The sequence below is a fragment of the Phascolarctos cinereus genome, unplaced genomic scaffold (genome assembly GCF_003287225.1).
Source record: "Phascolarctos cinereus isolate Bilbo 61053 unplaced genomic scaffold, phaCin_HiC Scaffold_4;HRSCAF=312, whole genome shotgun sequence".
NCBI classification, from domain to species: Eukaryota; Metazoa; Chordata; class Mammalia; order Diprotodontia; family Phascolarctidae; genus Phascolarctos; species Phascolarctos cinereus.
In genome coordinates, this window is record NW_027555847.1 from 220,532,193 (window position 1) to 220,553,625 (window position 21,433).

The 21,433-nt window shown below is 40.0% G+C and overlaps 1 protein-coding gene across 3 annotated transcripts in view; it reads right to left on the reverse strand.

Annotated features, from left to right (window-relative positions):
- The window catches only part of MAD1L1 (mitotic arrest deficient 1 like 1), an 860,690-nt gene extending 839,557 nt beyond the window's left edge, over window positions 1–21,133 (reverse strand). For 2 of the 3 annotated variants that reach the window (XM_020975224.2, XM_020975227.2), the window contains exons 1-5: window positions 21,027–21,133; window positions 11,707–11,846; window positions 6,805–6,945; window positions 4,782–4,961; window positions 3,624–3,748 (exon numbers count right to left, since the gene is read on the reverse strand). In XM_020975224.2, the coding sequence (XP_020830883.1) occupies window positions 3,624–3,748; window positions 4,782–4,961; window positions 6,805–6,945; window positions 11,707–11,832 (572 nt within the window). In that variant the 5' untranslated portion in view covers window positions 11,833–11,846; window positions 21,027–21,133. Of the gene's footprint in view, window positions 1–3,623; window positions 3,749–4,781; window positions 4,962–6,804; window positions 6,946–11,706; window positions 11,847–17,792; window positions 17,879–21,026 lie in introns of all 3 variants that reach the window. The other variant, XM_020975225.2, reaches the window with a different exon arrangement.
- Window positions 21,134–21,433: the final 300 nt, after the last annotated feature.

Sequence of the window (21,433 nt, forward strand, 5' to 3'; positions counted from 1 at the left end):
TAAGCTGAAATCATTTCTCAAAAATGTTTGTTATTCAACTATACCTATGATGCTATATCCTAGAAGATGAGTCCAATACTTCCATATGTCAATAATGTCAATAAAAGGATTCTCCATGAACATTTCATATATATACAATGTACTGTCACAAAATTGGATTGGCACAAAATACCCTTCATAAATTACTTTCATTTGAGATTGATAACAAAAATACATGAGGCTGAGGTAATGATATCATGGCAAATACTCAAATAGTAAAATAATCTATAATCCCAGTAACATATGTACTGCATGTATGTATATATTCCTTCCATCGATGCAGACCTACCCCTCCCCCGTACAACATTTGTCCATAAGCTTTGGGGACTCATACGGTGTGTTCAGGACCTTCCTTATTTTCTTCACATCTCAAGGACCAGTGAAACACGTATCCATTGTTCTCATCATGTGTCAAGCCCATCTTTATTGATCTTACATTTCTTTAATGACATCCTTTACTCTAGTTATGGTGAGTAAAGACAAATAAAGTACTACAAAATGCTCTTTGGAAAAACAAATTTGTACCATAGTACTGCACAGGTTTTAATGAAGTAAACAAATAGGAATGCAGCTTCTTTAAATAAGGTAGTTCTTGAACTCTGCAGACTAATAAAAAAGTTTTTCAATTCCTTCCATGTTCCACCACCCAGAAGAAAATTTTAATGAACAAATTACAGACATCTCTCAAAGGTCACTCACTCTGAAACACTCTGGTCCTTTAATGTGATGTTAAAGTAATGCAGTCACAAAGGTGAAAATTTGCAATAAGCCACAATGGCTTTTGAATTCTGGAATTGATGGAATTACAAAGGGCTGCAAGTAATTTAGTTGTGAAATTTAGCTAAAATTTTGACATGCTAAAATTCTGTTTAGTAATGTTGAGCTAGGTAGAATCAGCAGTAACTCAACATTTGCCAGCTAATCCACAAGTACACCCTTTACGGATGCTATCCAAATTTTTTTTAAAAACAGTAATGTAAAAGGGGCTTCAGCAAAACTTAAAATAATTTTAAATGATATAGAATCATCAATGACATAAGATCAGCTGTCAAATCTTCTTTCCACTTAATAAAAAAAGGCACAGCACCCTAATTTTAATGGTTCTTTAACGGGTGCAAATTCACTGATAAAAAGAGAAGTTACAATCACTAATTTGTGACTGTACTTATATGTAAACTAATCTGGTTGTGCTTCTACCTGCCTAAACTGAAGTAAACCACTGTTTAAGAGGTAAAACTATTTATTACAAGGGAAGCAGAAAACTGGGAAACAATTTTTATAGCCAGTATGTCTGATAAAGGCTTCATTTCTAAAATATATAGAGAACTGAGTCAAATTTATAAGAATACAAGTCATTCTCCAATTGATAAATGGTAAAAGGATATGTACAGGCAGTTTTCAGATGAAGAAATTAAAGTTATCTATAGTCATATGAAAAAATGCTCTAAATCACTATTGAATGGAGAAATGCAAATTAAAACAACTCTGAGGTACCACATTACACCTATCAGATTGGCTAACATGACAAAACAGGAAAATGACAAATGCTGGAGAAGATATGGGAAAATTGGACACTACTGCATTGTTGGTGGAGTTGTGAACTGATCCAATCATTTTAGAAAGCAATTTGGAACTATGCACAAAGGGCTATAAAGTTGTACCTATGCTTTGACCCAGCAATACCACTTCTAGGTCTACATCCCAAAGAGATTATAAAAACAGGAAAAGAACCCACATATACAAAAATATTTATAGTAGCTCTTTTTGTGATGGCAAAGAATTGGAAATTGAAGGGATGCCCATCAATTGGGGAATGGCTGAACAAGTTGTAGGCAACCCTGGAATCACTTATATGAACTTATGCTGAGTAAAGTGAGTTGTACCAGCAGAACATTGTACATGGTAACAGCAACATTGTACGATGACTAACTTTGATAGACTTTTGCTCTTCTCAGCAATACAAGGATCTAAGACAACTCCAAAGGACCCACGATGGAAAATGCTGTCCACATCCAGAGAAAGAACTATGGAGTCTAAATGCAGACTGAAGAATACTATTTGCTCTCTTGTTTTATTTCTTCTTTCTTGTGCTTCCACCCATTGGTTCTAATTCTGCTTTCTAATACGACTAATATGAAAAGAGGTTCAATATGAACGTATATGTAGACTGCACACCGTCTTGGGAAGGGCAGAGGAGAGGGAGGAGGAGAAAATCTAAAACTCAAAAATCTTATGGAAGGGAATGTTGAAAATTAAAAGTGAATAAATGAATTCATTAAAAAAAAATTTTAAATAATAAAAGAAATTGAAAAAAAAAAAGTAAAATTGTTCATGCCTTAATTTGGAAAGGAAGGGCATAAGAACATTTCCAAATTTGTTCAAGGCACACAACTGCCCTATCCTGTCTTCCGGACAATGGACAAGTCCCTTCACCTTTCTGAGGGCACTAAACTAGATCTAATGATCTCTAAAAGTCCATGTTATCTCCTCTCTTAGAATGAACATTGCTTGAGAGCAGGGCCTTCTTTCTGTGCCTTTCTTTGTATCCTCAGCACTCAGCACTGCGCCTGACACACAGTAAGAGTTTAATAAGTGCTTGTTGAATAACTTACTGATATTCTATAATTCTATTGACTTCTCACACTTGTGGAATCTTAAAATGAAAAAAAAAAACCTCCAAGTCTACTACGTAACTATATTAGATTTTAGCCTACAGGACTACTTACTAATCAAGACAACAGAGGATTAAGTTTAAGATCAGTTATCATTAATGCAATAAATAACAGTAATTTAACCTTAAACTTTTCCTATAAATATACTATAAGATTTCCACAACCTCATCCCAGTAAATCATGTGGGCTTTGCTCATTTATAACATTTGGGGAAGGAACCAAGTGTACAGGTGTGAGTTAGAGTGAAAAAACAACTTAGACTTGTATGGTCTGATGCTGAGTGAAGTGGGCAAAACCAAGAGAACATTGTACACGATAACAGCCACGCTGTGTGATGACTACTATTGATAAACTTAACCCTTCCCAGCAATACAATGGTCTAAGAAATCTCCAAAGGCCTTGTGATAGAAATACTATCCACATGCAAAGAAAGACCTATGGAATTTGAATGCAGATCGAAGCATATTATTTGCTATTTTTTTTCTCTTCTGTTAAGTTTTGTTTCCTCTTTCTGGTGGTTCCTCCTATTGGTTCTAATTCTTCTTTACAACATCACTAATGTGAAAATGTGTTTAACATGAATGTATATGTATAGCCTATATCAGATTGTGCACCGTCTTGGGAAGAGTGATGGGAAGGAAGGGGGAGAAAAATTTTAAACTCAAAAGCATATGGAAGTGATTGTTGATAAATCAAAATAAATTAATAAAAAAAAAACTTATATTAATTTCTATACAATTTCTAAAATTTCATAAACCTATACCATGCACAGCCAGAAAAAAAGAGAAGCCTTTCTTTAACCAACAGAAAGCAAAATCCATGAAAGAAGTTCTCCCTCCAAAGAACCTACAAAGAGGCATCAGGTTTTGTTTTGTCTTTTTCCTGAAAGGGCTGCTGTTGTGCTATACTCACTTGTGCTGCACATCTAACTGCTCCATCAGCTCCTGCTTCTGGGATTCCAAGTTCTTCACTTGCATCTCCTGGTTCATTATATTCCATTGCAACTCAGAAATTTTCCCCTTTAACTCGTTGATGGTCTGGATCCAAAAGAAAGGGGGGGGGGGAAGAAAAAGAAAAAGGCAAGACCATCAGGTTAACCAATTCCTAAGGCAGAATGCGGTGATATCAAACACTGATGAACAAAGGTGGAGTCACTCATCCAAAAGGCCAAGCAGACTGGTAAACCCCCCGCCCCTCCAAAACAAGAGGCAGTAAAGAAAGGCCCTTCTCTTTCAATCTGTCACTTGAATTCTCATTTTTAGGATTTACTCCCCCACCAGCAGTGTCAGAAGCATTCTTCTCAGTCAGAATACACAATAAAAAAATGAACTGGCCCTCTCTGCAAGGAACCAGTTGCTCTACCCAATGATCGTAAGGCTGTTTTAGAGTACCCACAGTAAGAGTCACACAGACAGTAAGCAAGAATAAATAACATCCATGAAAAATAGGACTACAGAAGCAGAGTCGGTGCACATTCATCCACAGCATCCACATTCATCCAGGCCAACGTCGCCCCCCACCTCCAGTCTGGTTCTTCTCACACTAACAGTCATTCTGAAAAACGAATGTTAAGTGCACCCTCTCTCTGTGCCGAGACCAAAATAACCTTTAGGGAGCATCCAAATCGCCACCAAGAAAAGAGCCAGAAGGAACACAGATGGCTTGCCATGATCTTTTCCCTTCCTTGATTTCTCTTCCCCTTCATCCCCCTTCAGAATCAGCAACCATGAACTGAAAAGGGTCCTCAGTCTTACCTCCTTCTTGTAAAATAGCACAGTCTTTGATGAGCCATTTAAGCACGAAGACAGCATCTGCTCTAGTTTTAGAGTCCTTGGCGCTCTAGAATTATCACATGCACACAAGAAATGGAAGCCTCTACCCCTACCCCAAAGAAAAAAAAACTAAAGGATCACAGGGACCCTCAGTCCTGTGTAACTTGTAGAAAGTGAATTAATCTCCCCTGGCTTCAACTTCTTCACTGAGAAATGAATTATATGATCCCTAAGTTTCCTTCCAATTGTAACTCCTATGATCTGGAAATGTGATCTCTCATGCTTTTCAAAGACTCACCTGATTAGCTTCAGCTAACTTGTTCTCTTTCTCCTGGAGCTTCTTATTTGCTGTGTCCAGATCCTGTTTACGTGACCTATTGATTTCAATTTGTTCCTTCAATTTATTCTCTGCTTCCACCTCCCTCTCCTGGAGCTGTTTGATACGGGTCATAAGCTCCTGGTTGCGGTCAGCCTCTCTCTATAAATGAGAGAAAATAACTTCCATTCAATTCCACAGAATAAAGTCTAGGCGAGAAATAGGGTGGGCTCACAGCCAACTCACAGCGACCCATACAACAAAACAGAAACAAGTCACTATAGCAGCACTTTCTATGATGGAGAAGAATTAGAAGAAGAGTAGCTGCCCATCGATTATGGAATGGCCAGACAAACTGTGGCACCTGAATTGTAATGGAACAATACTATGCTGTAAGAAATGATGTCTGTGATGAACAGAAACATGGAAAGATCTATATGAACTGATGCAGAGTGAAGTAAGAGCCAAGAAAACAACATATACAATGACTACAATAATGTAAAAGGAAAGAACCACCACACAAAAAAGAAAAAAGTCAAAAGTCTCCAAAGAAGAGATATGAGGGGCACCTAGGTGGTGCAGTAGATAAAGCTCTGGCCTTGGAGTCAGGAGGACTTGAGTTCAAATCCAACCTCAGACACATAACACTCACTAGCTGTGTGATTCTGGGCAAGTCACTTAACCCCAATTGCCTCATATTTAAAAAAAAAAAGATTAGGTGATTTGAGAAACATCACATAACTAGTAAGCTGGAGAGAAAAGACAAAACCTCAGGTTTCTTAATTCCTCATACAATTCCTTTTCCACTCCTCCCCAAAGGAAAAAGAGTGCAAGGAGAGGTGTCAAGCTTTTCAATCCCCCCCCTCCAGACTCCAGCACAGAGCCCTCCCAGCAGCCGCTCTGCTAGCAAGCTCACAGTTTAACTGCCGAAACTGAACCACAGTGCCGACAAAATCCACTTACCAAAAACTTCTCTGAGACCAAGGCCCAACCAGGGGAATAACACAAAGGATAACACTCCCTGAGCCAGGCCTCGTACTTTATACCAATTCAAACTAAATGACAGCCAGGGAATTCATAACAAGCCATTACCAGGGAACCACATCACCTGGGTTTTTTTAAAAAGTCAAATTAATATCACACTGAGACTATCTTCACTGTTTTCGAAGCAACCAAGCAAGGAAAAGTGTAAGGATATTCACTACAGAGAGGACAGGGAAAGCTTCCTCAGAGAAAGGGGGCTTGGGAGGTAGAGGGAAGAGACCAAGGCTTTGTAATCCAATTCTCAGCTTTCAACCCTGGTAGCATTTCTGCTAAAATTGATTAGCACTTATTGAAAAACCCATAGCAAATTGCTCTGCTAATCAAAGCACATCAAGTCAGGGATTTACATACTAAAGGAGGATTATGCCACATCACCTCAGAGAAGCTGAGGAATCAGAGCCCAGGCTGTTCCCCTGCAGGGCTCTGTCATCACTCAGGCACAATGCAAGACCCAAGTATGTGCTGCTTGTTTATGGATGGGATAGGGGGTTTCCTTTGTAGCCATCTACCTTTCCCAATTCCTCTATTACATACTCAGTGTCTGCCAATATTTCTATCATTTTCCCAGAGGAAGGAAGAATGCCAGCAGGTCAAATCCTAGACACGGCTGCTTACTTAAGCAATATAGCTCAGTAAACCCATAAGCACATTCAACCCAAAAACTTTCAAAGTCATCATTTAGGCTTCATTTCCTCTCATGTGGGTGCTACAATTGTCACCATTCCAACTCATCGCTGTCAAAGATCTGAAGCATTTCCAATTACCTAAGTCATTTAAATAATTGGCCCAGAGGAAGAATGCCTAAGTGTTCCAGACCCAAAGCTCCTCGGCTGCATGCTGTCATGTCACTGTGGGATTTTGCAGCTGACTGAGCACTTCTTTATTTGGCAGGTATCATACAAGATCCCAGTTCTCTCGAGAGACTTGTCTAGAAAGGGTTCAGCCTCTAGCTCATACCCACCTCATAATTCCTGGCATTGGCTGTTGCTGCCTTCTCAAGTTCCACTCGAGCCCTCTTATGGCTCAACTCCATCTGTATCTTCTCCCGTTCTACCTGGATAAGGTGCGATTTCGAACGGATCTGCTCAGCTCTTTCCTCCAACTGTGGACATCACAGAAACACAGAATGACAGAATGTGAGAGTTAGAAGGGACCTCAGAGGCATCTAGTCCAACCTATACATGAAAGGAACCCCTACTATAACAAACTTGTCTTCCCCCCACAAGATCTGCAAGAAGCAGGGAACTTATCACCACTCTGGGCATCCTATTCCACTTTTGGACAGCTCCACGTGTTAGAAAATTTTTCCTGACATCAAACCTAAATTTGACTCTGAATCTTCCACCCATCACTCTTGCTCCTGCTCTGTGGAAGAAGTTTAGAAATGTAATCCCTGTCCAGCATACACCCCTTCAGGTACTTGAAGAGAGCCCTCATTCCCCAAAGTCTTCTCTGCTGCAGGTCAAAGATCCCCACTTCTCTCAATCAATCCTCATATGACATGGACATGAGTTAGCCTCCCCAGGATACTTTGCAGCTTCTCAATATACTTCCTAAACTGTAGTGCTCAGAATCAAACATAATGCTCCAGATGAAGTCTCATGAAGTACTCTAAATCACTTTTGATTAGAGAAATGCAAATTATAACAACTCTGAGGTACTACCTCACACCTATGAGACTGGCCAACATGACAAAAAAAGAAAATAATAAATGTGGGACAGGATATGGAAAAACTGGGACACTAAGGCACTGTTGGTGGAGTTGTGAACCAATCCAACCATTCTGCAGAGCAATTTCGAACTATGCCTACAGGGCAAGCAAATTGTGCATACTCTTTGATCCAGCAATACCATTACTAGGACTGCATCCCAAAGAGATCGTTAAAATGGAAAAAGGATCTACACGTGCAAAAATATTTATAGTAGCTCTTTCAATCGTGGGAAAAAAATTGGAAATTGAAGAAATGCCCATCAATTGAGGAATGGCCGAACAAGTTAAGGTATACGAATATAAAGGAATACTATTCTATTGTGCAATAAGAAATGACGAGCAGGCAGATTTCAGAAAATTTGGAAAGATTTGCATGAACAAATGCAAAGTGAAATGAGCAGAACTAGGAAAACACTGTACATAGTAACAGCAACACTGTATGATGATCAACCATGAATGACTTCTCAGCAACATGATCCAAGACAATTACAAAAGACTCATGATGGAAAATGCTATCCACATCCAGAGAAAGAACTGATGGACTCAGAATGCACATTGAAGCACACTATTTTCACTCTTCGTCTTTTTGTTTATGTTTTCCCCCTTTTGCTCTGTTTATTCTTTTACAACATGACTAATGTGGAAATATGTTTAACATGAAAACGCTATCCACAACTAGACAAAGAACTGATGGACTCTGAATGCAGATTGAAGCATACCTTTTTCAATTACTTTATTTTTTTCGTGGTTTTTTTCCTTTTGGTCTGTTTCTTCTTCCATAACTGTGATTAATATGGAAATGTGTTTTACATGATTGCACATATATAACCTATATCAAATTGCTTACGATCTTAGGAAGACGGGAAGGAGGTAAGGGAGAAAAATTTGGAACTCAAAATTTTATAAAAATGAATGCTAAAAGTTATATTTACATATAATTGGGGAAAAAAATAAAATATTTTTTAAAAAAACAAAAAAATGAAACCAGGAGAAAAAGAAATAGTAGCTAAATAGAAGGACAGCTCTCATGCTTCTCCTGGGAGAAGTGAAATATTCTCATAGCTATTTTCCTTATAATCGTTCTTTAAGTTTATAAGGCAAATTGCCTTACACATAATATTTAATTTTATCCTCACAGGAACCCTGGGAGGTAAAGGCTATTATTATCCCCAGGTCAGAGGTGAATAAACTGAGGCTGACAGAAGTGACTTGTCCAAAGTCACACAGGTAGTAAGTGTCCCAGGCAGGATTTGAATTCAGGTCTTCCTGAACAGAAATACTTCACTAGACACATCATTTAATCCAGCAGTGCTTCCTATAACCAAAAGCAAAAACACTAGAATGAAGCTCACCGTACAGACCTCGAGGGTAGAAGACATCCAAGGAGGAGGGATATTAATTCAATTCACTCATGAAAAAGGTATTTTTCATCCCCTACCATTCCCCCTCTTCTCACTGGGGTTAACTAAGTATATAAGGTGCTAGGGTTCAAATGACTCAGAAAGGAACCCTTCAGATGGGCAGCACGGGGTAATGGATAAAGCACTTTACTTAGCATCGAGGAACCTGGTTTTGAATCCTACTACCTATGTGATCTCAGCAAGACACTTCATCTTTCTAAATTTATTTTTTTATCTGTAAAGTCTGAACTGGGTCAAATAACCTTTAAGGACACTCCCCATCTGTAAAGATGTGAATGTAGGTTATCTTTCAGAGGATGACAGAGAAAAATTTTACAAAAACGTAGAACTAGACAAAACAACAGGCATATTTAACCTGGAGAAAAGAAGAATTAGGGTGATACGATAAATGTTTTCAAGTATTTGCAGGGCTGCTTGTGAAAAGAGGGATCAGACCTGCTGTTTGGCCAGAAAAAGATGACTAAGATGATGAGGGGACTCAAAATCATTTCACATCACATGACGGAAGAGATGAACGCCTAAAGATGGCCAGCCTCGAGAAAAGGTAGAGGGCAGGAGAGAAAAGGAGATCTGCATGATAGCTACCATCAAATATCTCAAGTGCTGTCATGCACAAGAGGAAATATCATTTATTTTATATAAATATAAAATATTTGGAGGGTAGAACTAGGACCAAAGGGTAAGAGCTACAAGGACGCCAAGCTTGGATATTTATGAGGAAAAGCTTTCTAATAACAGAACTATATGACAACAAACCATTCTGACTTGTAAGTCAGTGACCTCACTAGCACTGAAGGGCTCAAGCAGCTGCTGGTCAGGAATAAGAAGTGACTGACACAACTTAAGGAAACTCAGCCTGCACAGCACGTTCTAGAGACTGTGAGACCATTATCCTGGCTAAAGGCAAAGGTCCATGTTGGAAAGGGATGATTGTCTAAGCAGAGTGGAGTCCTGAATAACAGGCTCATGAGTATGAACTTATTCTGTAGGTACTGGAGTTTCTGAAGAGAAGTTCCTGTGACATGATGTTTTCATGTTTTGTTTTGTTTTCAATCAGTCTGGAGGTGGTATGCAAGATGGCACAAGACACTCCATCTCCGAATTCCAGGCATTTTCTCTTGCTGTCCCCCATGCCTGGAATGATCCGCTCCTCATCTCTACCTCCTGGCTTCCCGGGCCTCCTTCAAGTCCCAGATAAAATCCCAGCTTCCACAAGAAGCCCTATCCAGTAGCCCTTAACTGTAATGTCTTCCCTCTATTGATTATTTCCTAATTATCTTGTGTATATCTTATTTGTACACAGTCATTTGTATTATTATCTTCCCCATGAGGTTGTGACTTTCTTTTGTCTTTCCTTGTATCCCTGCATTTAGTACAGTGCCTGGCACTAGTACCAGTACTAGGAGGCTGTTACAGTAAGATATAAACAGTTCATAACTAAACAAAACTGAGAAGATCACATAAGATAAAATGTACAATTCTGATTACATAAAGTTGAAAAGATTTCATATTAATACAACCAATGTAGCTAAAATCAGAGTGGAAGTAGCTAGAGGGGAGAAAAAAATCTTTGCAGCAAATTCCCAGTTTCCAGGTTCTCATTTCAAAGATATAGAAGGAACTAATTTTAAATTTGTAAGAAAAGGAGTCATTCCCCAAATGATAAATGGCAAAAGAATGCAAATAAGCAGTTTCCAAGAGAAGAAATCCAACCCATATGAAAAAATTATCCAAATCACTAAGTAACTCTAGGGTTCCACTTCACACCAATCAGATTGTCAAAGCTGATAAAAAAGGAAAATTAGAAATGTTGGAGGGGTTTCAGGAAAACAGCTATTAAAGCACTGCCAGTAGAGCTATGAATTGATCCAGCCATTTTAGAAATCAATTTGGAACAATACCCAAAAGTTAACAAACTGTGTATACCCTTTGACCTAGTAATACCACTACAAGGCCTATATTCCAAAAAGACCAAGGAAAGAGGAAAAGCACTCATATATAGAGAAATATTTATAGTAGCTCTTTTTATGGTGGCAAAGAACTGGAAACTAAGAGCATTCCCATATAGGAAATGGCTGAACAAATTATAGCACCTAACTGTAATAAAATACTATTGTTACAAGAAATAATGCAAGGGGTGGTTTCAGAGAAACCTAGGGAGACTTGAATAAACTGATACCAAGTGAAGTGAGCAGAGTCAGAACAATTTATACATTAACAACAACAGCATAAATACAAACTACTTTGAAAGACTTTGAGTAATACAATGACCTACTATGACTCCAGAGGATTGGTGATAAAGCAGCTGCCCACCTCCTAACAGAGGTGATAAAACCCAGGGGGTAAATTTTTGAAGGCATTTTTTAGACAAGCCCAATGCAGGAATTTGTTTTGCTTGACTCTTCCTATCAGTTAACAAGGGTTTTTTGTTTTGTTTTCAACTGATAGAAAGGGAAAAGGAGGGAGAGAAAACAGATTTTGTTAACTGAAGAAAAGAAAATTAAAAAAACACATGAAGCAGTGAGGACTACATTACTTCCTTCTCTTTCTGAACACGGCCCCCACACCCTCCAATTAGTTCCAGCCCAGAGTTAAAGCAGGGTCTCTGTAGGATTGACACAAGGTTCCTACAACTCTCTTGACTACGTAGGTCCCTACTTTAGTAAGGCTGACCCTGAAGCAGGGTTGAATTCTTCAACTACATAATCCCACGATTCCCACATATACTCACTTGCATGCTCTGCTGGTACTGTACATTCAGGTTAGATCCCTCCTCCACATCTGGTTTTGAAAGAAAGTTTTCCAAAGTCCTCAGGCAAGAAAGTACAGCAGTATTCTCCTCCTCAAGGTTTTCCATGGTTACTTTCTCTCCTACAAAAAGATAAAAGAAAAGTAAAGGACATCCTTCATAAACACAAGATCTACATGGAAATGGAATGAATATGCAGTGCCTTTGGACAGCTTCAAAATATTCCAATATCCCAATGTTCCTCACAAATTACTCCAGCATTCTTCACAACCTTCCTGTGATCCAGGCTCTTTAATAAGGGGGAAACTGATCAAAGAAAGAAACCCAATGAGAGAAAGGAATGAATTCCCATCATGATTGCATGCCTCTTGGGGGCACACGAAAGAGTGATTTAGTTTAAAGCACAATTAAATTACCCTAATGTGATTTCATGCTTTCTGGCTGACACTTCATGCAAATCCTTTATTCTCCCCTTTTTTAATCACTGTTTCTCAACAGATATTAAAAGGTTAATTCAGATAAGAAACAATAATAAAATTATTATTAATGAAATAAATCTTCCTTTTCACCACCTCTACCCAGCTTAGTTTTTGGAAAAATTACTGAAAAAAAAAAAAGAAAAGAAAAATTACTGGCTGAGTCTGAATATGCTATTTCTCAGATTCATTCTCAATGATGTGTGTACTGTGGTTACATACACAAGCTTTGTAAGTATACTACAAACTTTCTCAACCCCTTTTTTCTCAGAAGCCATACCAAGTGCTTGCCTGGTTTATTCAGCAAGAGAATTATACTTTCTCCTCTAACAGATTTGTTACATTAGATCTTACAAATAAGGTTATATTCTATGTAACTATAATGACCAAGAGGTAAAGAAATGCAGCTCTGTTACTTCACAGAAGATGTGGGTGACCATGGATGTAAAACAGGGCATACACTGGCAGAGAGGTAAATATTTAGGCTGGTTCTGCTAAACCCTTATCTTTTTTTCCCCTTTTTAAAATTTTTATTGTAAGGGAAGAACTCCTGGGTAGGGGAAGTGACAAGGGGGAGCTATTCAAAATTAAATCTGACATAAAACCAAAAAATGGCAATTTATAAAATCCATACAAATTATTTTCAAAGAGTTTATATTCTAAAACTGCATTCCCTTTGGCTCTCATATGTTTCTGCTTGGCAAGGAGATTAAAATGTTTGCTATCAAAGGTTAAGTGCTGGGATCTTTTAGGATTCTCATTATTGCAACTGATTTATATTTGTTCATCTTTGGGAAATGGAGAGGACTCTCAAAGTCTCTTCCATCCATTTCCCATTCTGTCACGTCGACTATTTTTTTAAGTTGGTTGGCTGTCGTCCTTCATTCTCAAAGAGGACCAAAATGACATCACTGTGCTTGAGTCAAGTTACCATGTGGCTGAGCAGACCAAGAGGAGCTCAGAAGGCTCAACCACAGCCTGGCACAAATGGCCCTCGTGAACATTAGGGGTGGATTCTCTAAACCTGCCCATCTTGTGTTTCTCTTGAGCTACTTCAATTCTGTTTCGCTCACAGAAAACAGCACCTTCTCTGATGTGGGGACACCATGCTGAGCAGTCCTGTGCTAGTGTTTCCCATGTCACACAATCCATTCCAAAGAGACCTTGAGAGTATCTTTGTATCGCTTCTTCTAACCACCATGTGAACACTTGTCCTGTGTGAGTTCTCAATAAAACAGTCTTTTTGGCAAGCATACATTTTGCTTTCAAACAACATGACCAGCCAACTGGAGTTACATTCTCTGAAGCAGAGTTTGAATGCTTGGCAGTTCAGTTTGAGAAAGGACCTCAATTTCTGGTATCTTATCCTGCCAGGTGATCTTCAGAATCTTCCTAAGACAAATGGAAGCGATTCAGTTTCCTGGCACGGTGCTGTTATGCTGTCCAGGTTTCACAGGCATACAACAATGAGGTCAGCACAACAGCTCTGTAGACCTTCAGTTTGGTAGTCAGTCCAATACCTCTTCTCTCCCATATTTTCCTCCAGAGCCTCCCAAATACCGAGCTTGCTGTGGCAACTCGTGCATCAACCTCATTATCAATGCGTACATCCCTGGAAAGTATACCACCAAGGTAAGTGAACTTATCCACAGCATTTAAAACCTCTCTCTTTGCTGTAACCTATGATTCTACACATGAATGGTGTGGTGGTGGCTGATGTAGCACCTGTGTTTTCTTGGTGTTAACTGTTAGGCCAAAATTAGCAAAAGCAGCAGAGAATCGATCCATACTTTGCTGCATCTCAGCTCCAGAGGCTGCATGGAGTGCACAATCATCTGCAAACGAAAATCAGACACCAACACTCCCTCCACTTACCATCAGTGTGGTAGCTGACCTTGATGCCATGTTCATCCTCATTAAAAGCACTTGACAACATGGCTGAAAAGGTCATGCTAAAAAGCACTCCCATGGAGTGAAACAAGGCTGTGCGCTTGCTCCCATTTAAGTAACTCAGGGTGGAGTTATCACAATGGCATTCCCCACCTTATTTCTATAATCTTTCTTCTGAGTTGGCTTCAATATTGATCTTTGATCCAATAAATTGATTGGTCTGCTGTTGTTGAGGGAAATGATTATTAATAACCACTAATTTAGGGAAATACAGAGTCCTCCCCTTTTTCTAAAGTTCTGAATTTAAAATTTCAATCTGTTGAAGGACATTGCTAATAATGAGATTAGACTAACTTTCTTGTTCAGACCCCACACAGGTGTAATAAATTGTGTGACAAATTATTAGAACACACTGCTTAAGACTAGGGTTAAGAGCTGAATGACTTGATCAAAGTTCAGGTCCAGCACCTCATTGTAATATTCATTCTCTCATCAATTGTTAGCCAATCAGAATGGGCTGCCATCCTCAAGAACACTCCTTGTGCAAAAGGGGCATTTAAGCCTTCCTTGAGCCTGCCAGCCAAGATGGTCTTTGGTCTAAGAGAGAGTCAAATGATCATCCTTTTATTAAAATGCTGGCATTATTAATAAAAGTATTAAATTACCCAGAAACTGCGTCTCTTGAACCTTTTTAAAGGTCACATTGTTTATCCTTCATTCTCAAACAGGACCAATGACATCAAAAGGGTGATGTTTTCACTTGCACATGAATTTGATTTAAGTGAGGCAGAGCTGTGCAAAGTCATCAGACTCACTCTCTCCTCCAGAGCCACAGGAGTCTAGTGACAAGACAAAAGTCAAGATGATTGGCCAAAGACACAGTGGTAATTTTGGCCTTTTTAATCTAAGGTCTTTCCCAGGTCTCAGTCTGTCTGAGGCAATGCCCATTTAATGATTAAGGGCTAGGTAAGAATTGAGATAAAAAATAGCCTAATTTGCCATAGCAAAAGAATCAATTTGGGAAGGGAAGACCCTCAAAATTTCTGGCCAGAAAATAATTGCTATTTACACTCACTCTGAGCCATCAAAACCGAAACAACGAGCAGGAGAGACTTGGGCTGAAAACTATTATTGGCCATTCAATGAAAGCCATAATGATTTGGGTTTAAAAGCACAGACAGATAACTCCATTTGAAACACAATGCTCTTTTTTTTTCTTTTTTTGCTTTTTGGCTAGGCAATGAGGTTAAGTGACTTGCCCAGAGTCACACAGCTAGTAAGTATCAAGTGTCTGAGGCCAGATTTGAACTCAGGTCTTCCTGACTCCAACGCCAGAGCTCTATCCACTGTGCCACCTAGCTGCCCAACACAATGCTCTTTTTAAAAGTCTGTTATTCCAGAACTATATTTCAAGAAATCATAAATGAAAACTGAGCAAGACAAAGAGTTAATTGTTCCAGTTTTTTGAAAAAAAAAATTAAATAGGAATTTTTTTTAATCTAGCCCCTAAACCCCAAGATATCTTACAAAATATAAGTGACCAAAAATTATATTCCTTTAGACAGAGCACCCACATGTAAGGGTATAATTCCCCACTGCACAGAAAGGGCTAATCTACACTGGGAAATTTTTAAATGGACTCCCACATTAGTAGTCATTTGATATCTATTAAAACATAGCCAATTCCATTTTATTAATGTTATTTGGTACACATTATGTCCAATGCCTCCAAATTCTTTTCTCAATCACCATTAATTATTTATTAAGTGCCTACTATATGCCACACATTCTGCTAAGTATTGTGCTTACACATACAAAGAAATAAATAATCCATACTCTCAAGCTTACATTCCACGGCAAAGGACAACAAATACATATGTATTTATGCACATATATAATTATATAAAGAATAAATATAAAGAGAATACAAATAAATACGAAGTAATTAGATAAAAGGTAGTTTGAGAAGGAGAACACAAGCTTTTGGCAGAATAAGGAAAGGCTTCACGGAGAAGATGGTACTTGAGTTGCATCAATACAGAATAAATAGCAAATAATTACAAAGCAGTTAAATACAAGGTAGTTAGGGAGGAGGGCACAAGCAATTGCGAAAATCAGGAAAGGCTTCATACAAAAGAGGTTGCTTCAGCTACATCTTGAAGGAAGAGAAACTGTCTATGACACTTATGTGAAAGGACATTACATTTTAGGCATGGGGAAAAGGCAATACAAAGGCAGGGATGAGATTCCACACCACTCATAAGAACAGACACCAATTCAGTAGTATGATAGAATGAAAGAGGTAAGTAATATACAATGAGGTGGGGGAAAAACAGGTGGGGACCAAGTTGTCATTGTTTCGGTTTTGATGGCTCAGAGTGAGTGTAAATAGTGTAAATTTCCTAGAGGCTCCCTAGGGAGTTTATTCAAAAGGAGAGTGACAGTGAAATTTGTGCCTAAGGAAAACTGATTTAAAGCAGGAAGATCACTTAGGAGGCTGTTGCAATAATCTAGGTGAGAATGGAGGAGGCCATAGCCTAAGGTGTTAGCTCTGTGAATAAGGAGAAGGGTTTGGATACAAGAGATGTTGTATAAGTAGAAACAGCAAGATTTTGCAAACAACTGGATATGTGGGGTAAAGAGTCAAGAATGACTATGAAGTTCCAAACCTGGGAAACCAGAATAACATTGACGCCTTTGACAGAAATAAAGAAGCTGCTCAAAGAAGGGAGAGAAAGAGATTAAGTTCTGGTTTAGATATGCCAAATCTCAGATGGTTTCAGAGCATCCAGTTTTAAATGTCCCATTGGTATTTAAGACATACAGTCATGAGGCTTTATGTAGAGTCTACGAGCCTTTTTGGCCTCTTTAATTTTTTAATCAAGAACCATGTTTTTCACTGTCCTCCCTGATATTAAAGTATGTTGATTTAATTTGGAGTCTTGACCAGTTCGTCATAGAATTTCTCTTCCTCTTCTTCCTTTAAAACAGAGAGTGGTACATAAGCTGAAATTATTTTAATGGTGCCTCTACCTACTTCAATCCATCCTCTACCCAGCTGCCAAACTGATTTTTCTAAAGTGCAAATTTAATCATGTCACTCCCCTATACTATGAAATCCAGTGGCTTTTTTTACCTTCAGGAAGAAATATATGCTACTCTGCTTGGCATTTAAAGCTCTTTGTAAACTGGCTCCAACTGACTTTTACTGGACATTATTACCCACATCTACATATATTGGACAGCTTGGTGGCGCCACAGTGCACAGAGAGTACCAGGCCTGGAGTCAAGAAGACTCATCTTCCTGAGTTCAAATCTGGCCTCAGACATTTACTACCTGTGTGACCCTGGGCAAGTCACTTCACCCTGTCTGCCTCAGTTTCCTCATCTGTAACATGAGCTGGAAAAGGAAATGGCAAACCACTTCAGTCTCTTTGCCAAGAAAACCCATATGGGGTCATGAAGAGTCAGACACAACTAAAAAGACTGAACAACCACACACATATATTGTATTCCAGGGAAATTGGCCTTCTTGCTATTCCTCAATATACGGCATTCAATCTTCTGCTTTTACACTGGCTGTCCTCCAGGCCTGCAATGTACTCCCTCCTCACCTCTCTCTCTCAGAATTACCATCCATACGTGGAACCACTGGTTACAGCAAACAGAGAAGTTCTGAATGCTGTGGATAAGTTCACTTACCTTGGTGGTATACTTTCCAGGGATGTACGCATTGATAATGAGGTTGATGCACGAGTTGCCACAGCAAGCTCGGTATTTGGGAGGCTCTGGAGGAAAATATGGGAGAGAAGAGGTATTGGACTGACTACCAAACTGAAGGTCTACAGAGCTGTTGTGCTGACCTCATTGTTGTATGCCTGTGAAACCTGGACAGCATAACAGCACCGTGCCAGGAAACTGAATCGCTTCCATTTGTCTTAGGAAGATTCTGAAGATCACCTGGCAGGATAAGATACCAGAAACTGAGGTCCTTTCTCAAACTGAACTGCCAAGCATTCAAACTTTGCTTCAGAGAGCACAGCTCCAATGGGCTAGTCACATTGTTTAAAAGCAAAATATATGCTTGCCAAAAAGACTATTTTACGGAGAACTCACACAGGACAAGTGTTCACATGGTGGTTAGAAGAACTGATACAAGGACACTCTCAAGGTCTCTCTTAAGAACTTTGGAATTGAGGCTGCTAGGTAGCACAGTGGATAGAGCACTGGCCCTTGAGTTGGGAGGACCTGAGTTCAAATCCGGCCTCAGACACATAACACTTACCAGCAATGTGACCCTGGGCAAGTCACTTATCCCTATTGCCTAGTCAAAAAAAAAAAAACCTTTGGAATCGATGGTGTGACATGGGAGACACTGGCATGGGAGACTGCTCAGCATGGCGCCCCCACATCAGGGCAGATGCTGTCCTCTATGAGCAAAGCAGAACTGAAACAGCTCAAAAGAAATGCAAGATGCACAGAATAAGAGAATCCACCCCAAACGTTCACAAGGACCATCTGTGCCAGACCTGTGGTAGAGCTCTTACTGGTCTGATCAGCCACAGTGGGACACCCTGTGACTCCAGCATAATGATGTCATTTTGGTCCTCTTTGAGAAGGAAGGCCAACAACCAAACAGTTTCTTGCAAGTTTCAATATAATCACCACCTTCAACACTGTGCCTTCCTGAGACCCCTCAGCCACTACTGACTTTCCTTCATAATCACTTCATATCTACCTTGTAAATATCTACATAAGTACGCTTTGTCTCGCTGGGTTAGATAAGTAAATAAAAAGAATACACATAATTACAAAGTAGTTAAATACAAGGTAGTTAAGGAAGGAGGGCACAAGCAATTGTGAAGATCAGGAAAGTCTTCAAACAGAATGGGTTGCTTGAGTTGCGTCTTGAAGGAAGAGAAGTTGCCTGTGAGACAGAGGTAAAAAGATAGCACATTCTAGACATGTACAGGAGATAGCACAAAGGCAGAGATGAGATTCAGGACCACATGTGAGAACAAAGACACCAATATGACAGATCACAGAGTGAAGGAGGGGAAGAAATTCATGAAAGTAAGAACTGCTTTTACCTTTGTCTTTGCATCCTCAGTGCCTAGGCACATAGGAGATTATTAACTTCAAAAATATAAGGGAGCTACAGCTAAACAAAAATGACCATGAAAACAATCTGTGAACTTTAGTGGATTGTAAGCTCAGTGAGATGTAGCATCCTAGGCTACATTAAGAATAAGAGAGGTAACAGTTCCATTGTACCATGTCCCAGTCAGACCACATCTAGAATACAGTTTTCAGTTTTGGATACCAATTTCTGGGAAGGACCTAAAAACTTGAACACTTAGAAGAGAACAAGCAGGACAGCAAAAGGAAGAAACAATAACACAAGTACTAGTTAAAGGAACCATGTGGAAAAAAGAAATTTAAGAAGGATGATAGCAGGCTTCAAACATCTGAAGGACTGTCATGTGGAAAAAGATTCTGACTACACTGCTTGGCTCCACAAGCGAGGGACTTCAGACTACAGGTGTTATTAATTGCAGAACCATAAAGTTAGTCTGTAAGGAAAAACTTCACAATCGCAGGATATAGAAAGGACTACTTCATCAGGTAAGGGTTTCCCCCATTAGAGGCAGGATGAGTACTTTCCAGTTAAGAGGCAATTCTTTGTCAGGAATGACTGAACTAGGTGGCCTCAAAGGTCCTTTCCACCTTTACTGCGATCTTGTAAAACATGGCTAACAATACTTAAATCAGATACTTCTCAAGGTTTTTGTCGGAAAATGCTTTGTAACCCTTAGGAAACTAGATCAATTACACCATTCAAGGGATCCAAAGGAAATCTCCCATAGTGAAACTGACCAAAAAGGAGGGAGCAATAAGGAAGCTGGTGGCCCAGGATACAATTAGATCGGCCTTCTTAAACTGGGGTACCTGAATTTGGTTTTTTCACATATATATTTTGAGAATCATTATCAATATAAGTGGTTTCCTTTGTAGTCCTACTTCTAATCAGTTTAATGAAGTATTTTATGTATTTAAAAGCATTATTCTAAGAGGTTCATAGGCTTCACCAGACTGCTAAAAGGGTTCCTTGCATAGAAAAAGTTTAGAATGTTCATATTAAATGTTATGGAGAAAAGACTTTCCAAGATTCAGACAGTGATACAGGAAAGAAGGTTAAGTTTGAGCCCGGTGGCCCAATAAAATGAAAGCAAGAGAGTGGGCAACTGCTCATTTCTTTATACAAGAAAAGGCTAAGGTGAAGGTAGAAGGAAAGGCAAAACTTTTATGCAGATTACTTAGCTACAATAGTTGATCACGTGTATAAAGGCCTCCAAGATTTTTATAACTCAGAGGCTCCACAAGCATGTGAAAAGCACCTGCTATGTACCAAGCATGAGCTGGAGTTACTCTTTTGCTAACTCACAACAATTCTGTGAGGTAGGTGCTACTATTATTCCCATTTTACAGATGTGGAAACTGAAACTCAGGAGCATTAAGTGGGTTTCTCAGTCTCAAACAGCTCCGGAGCACCTGAGACAAGATTCAAACCCAGATCTTCCAGGCTCCAGGAGGGTGGCTCTAACCACTTAAATCACGATGCCCAGGCCTGAAGATGCGGGGACCCCCGGGAAGACCGAGCCCCTGGTCAGGCTTGGGGGTGCGGGGAACCGCGGGAGGACCGAGCCCCTACCCAGGCTTCGGGGTGCGGGGACGCCAGGGAGGACCAAGCCCCTGCCCAGGCTTCGGGGTTCGGGGATCCCTGCACAGCCGGGAAGGCGGAGGAGGGAGGCACGGTACTGTTTCCTCCGCATCTACGTGACCCCTCGGCTAGCTCCAGCTCCCTGGGCCGGGCCCAATGAGGAGCATCCCCCATAACCGCCCGCCCGCGGGGCCGTGCCCAAGGCGTTCACCCACCTAGCCGGAGCCCCAGCCGCAGCCGCTCCGCCGCTCAGATCTCCCTCCTCTCCTCCCGAGCCCACCTATCGCGAGAAGAGCTTCTGCTTTACGGGATCCGGGTGCCAATTACTGCCCTTTTCCTCAAATACATGCCTCCATACGGCGTCTTCCGAGGGACAAACTTCTCTACTGGAAGGCGTGTTATACGCAAGCGTTGTGAAGCTCCTCCCTCAGTGGCGCGGAACTTAAACGAATTGCTGGAGACCTAGGCTGGAGATCCCTGAGTCTTCCCGCAAAGTGCCTAAGGATTTGATTCGCTCACTTTTCCGGCCCCCATCTGACGCTTTTTGCAGACAGTGAAAGAAGTGTTAGTCCACGAGGGCATTTTGTTTCTTTTTGGTTTTGCCCCCATCATTCCAAGAAAA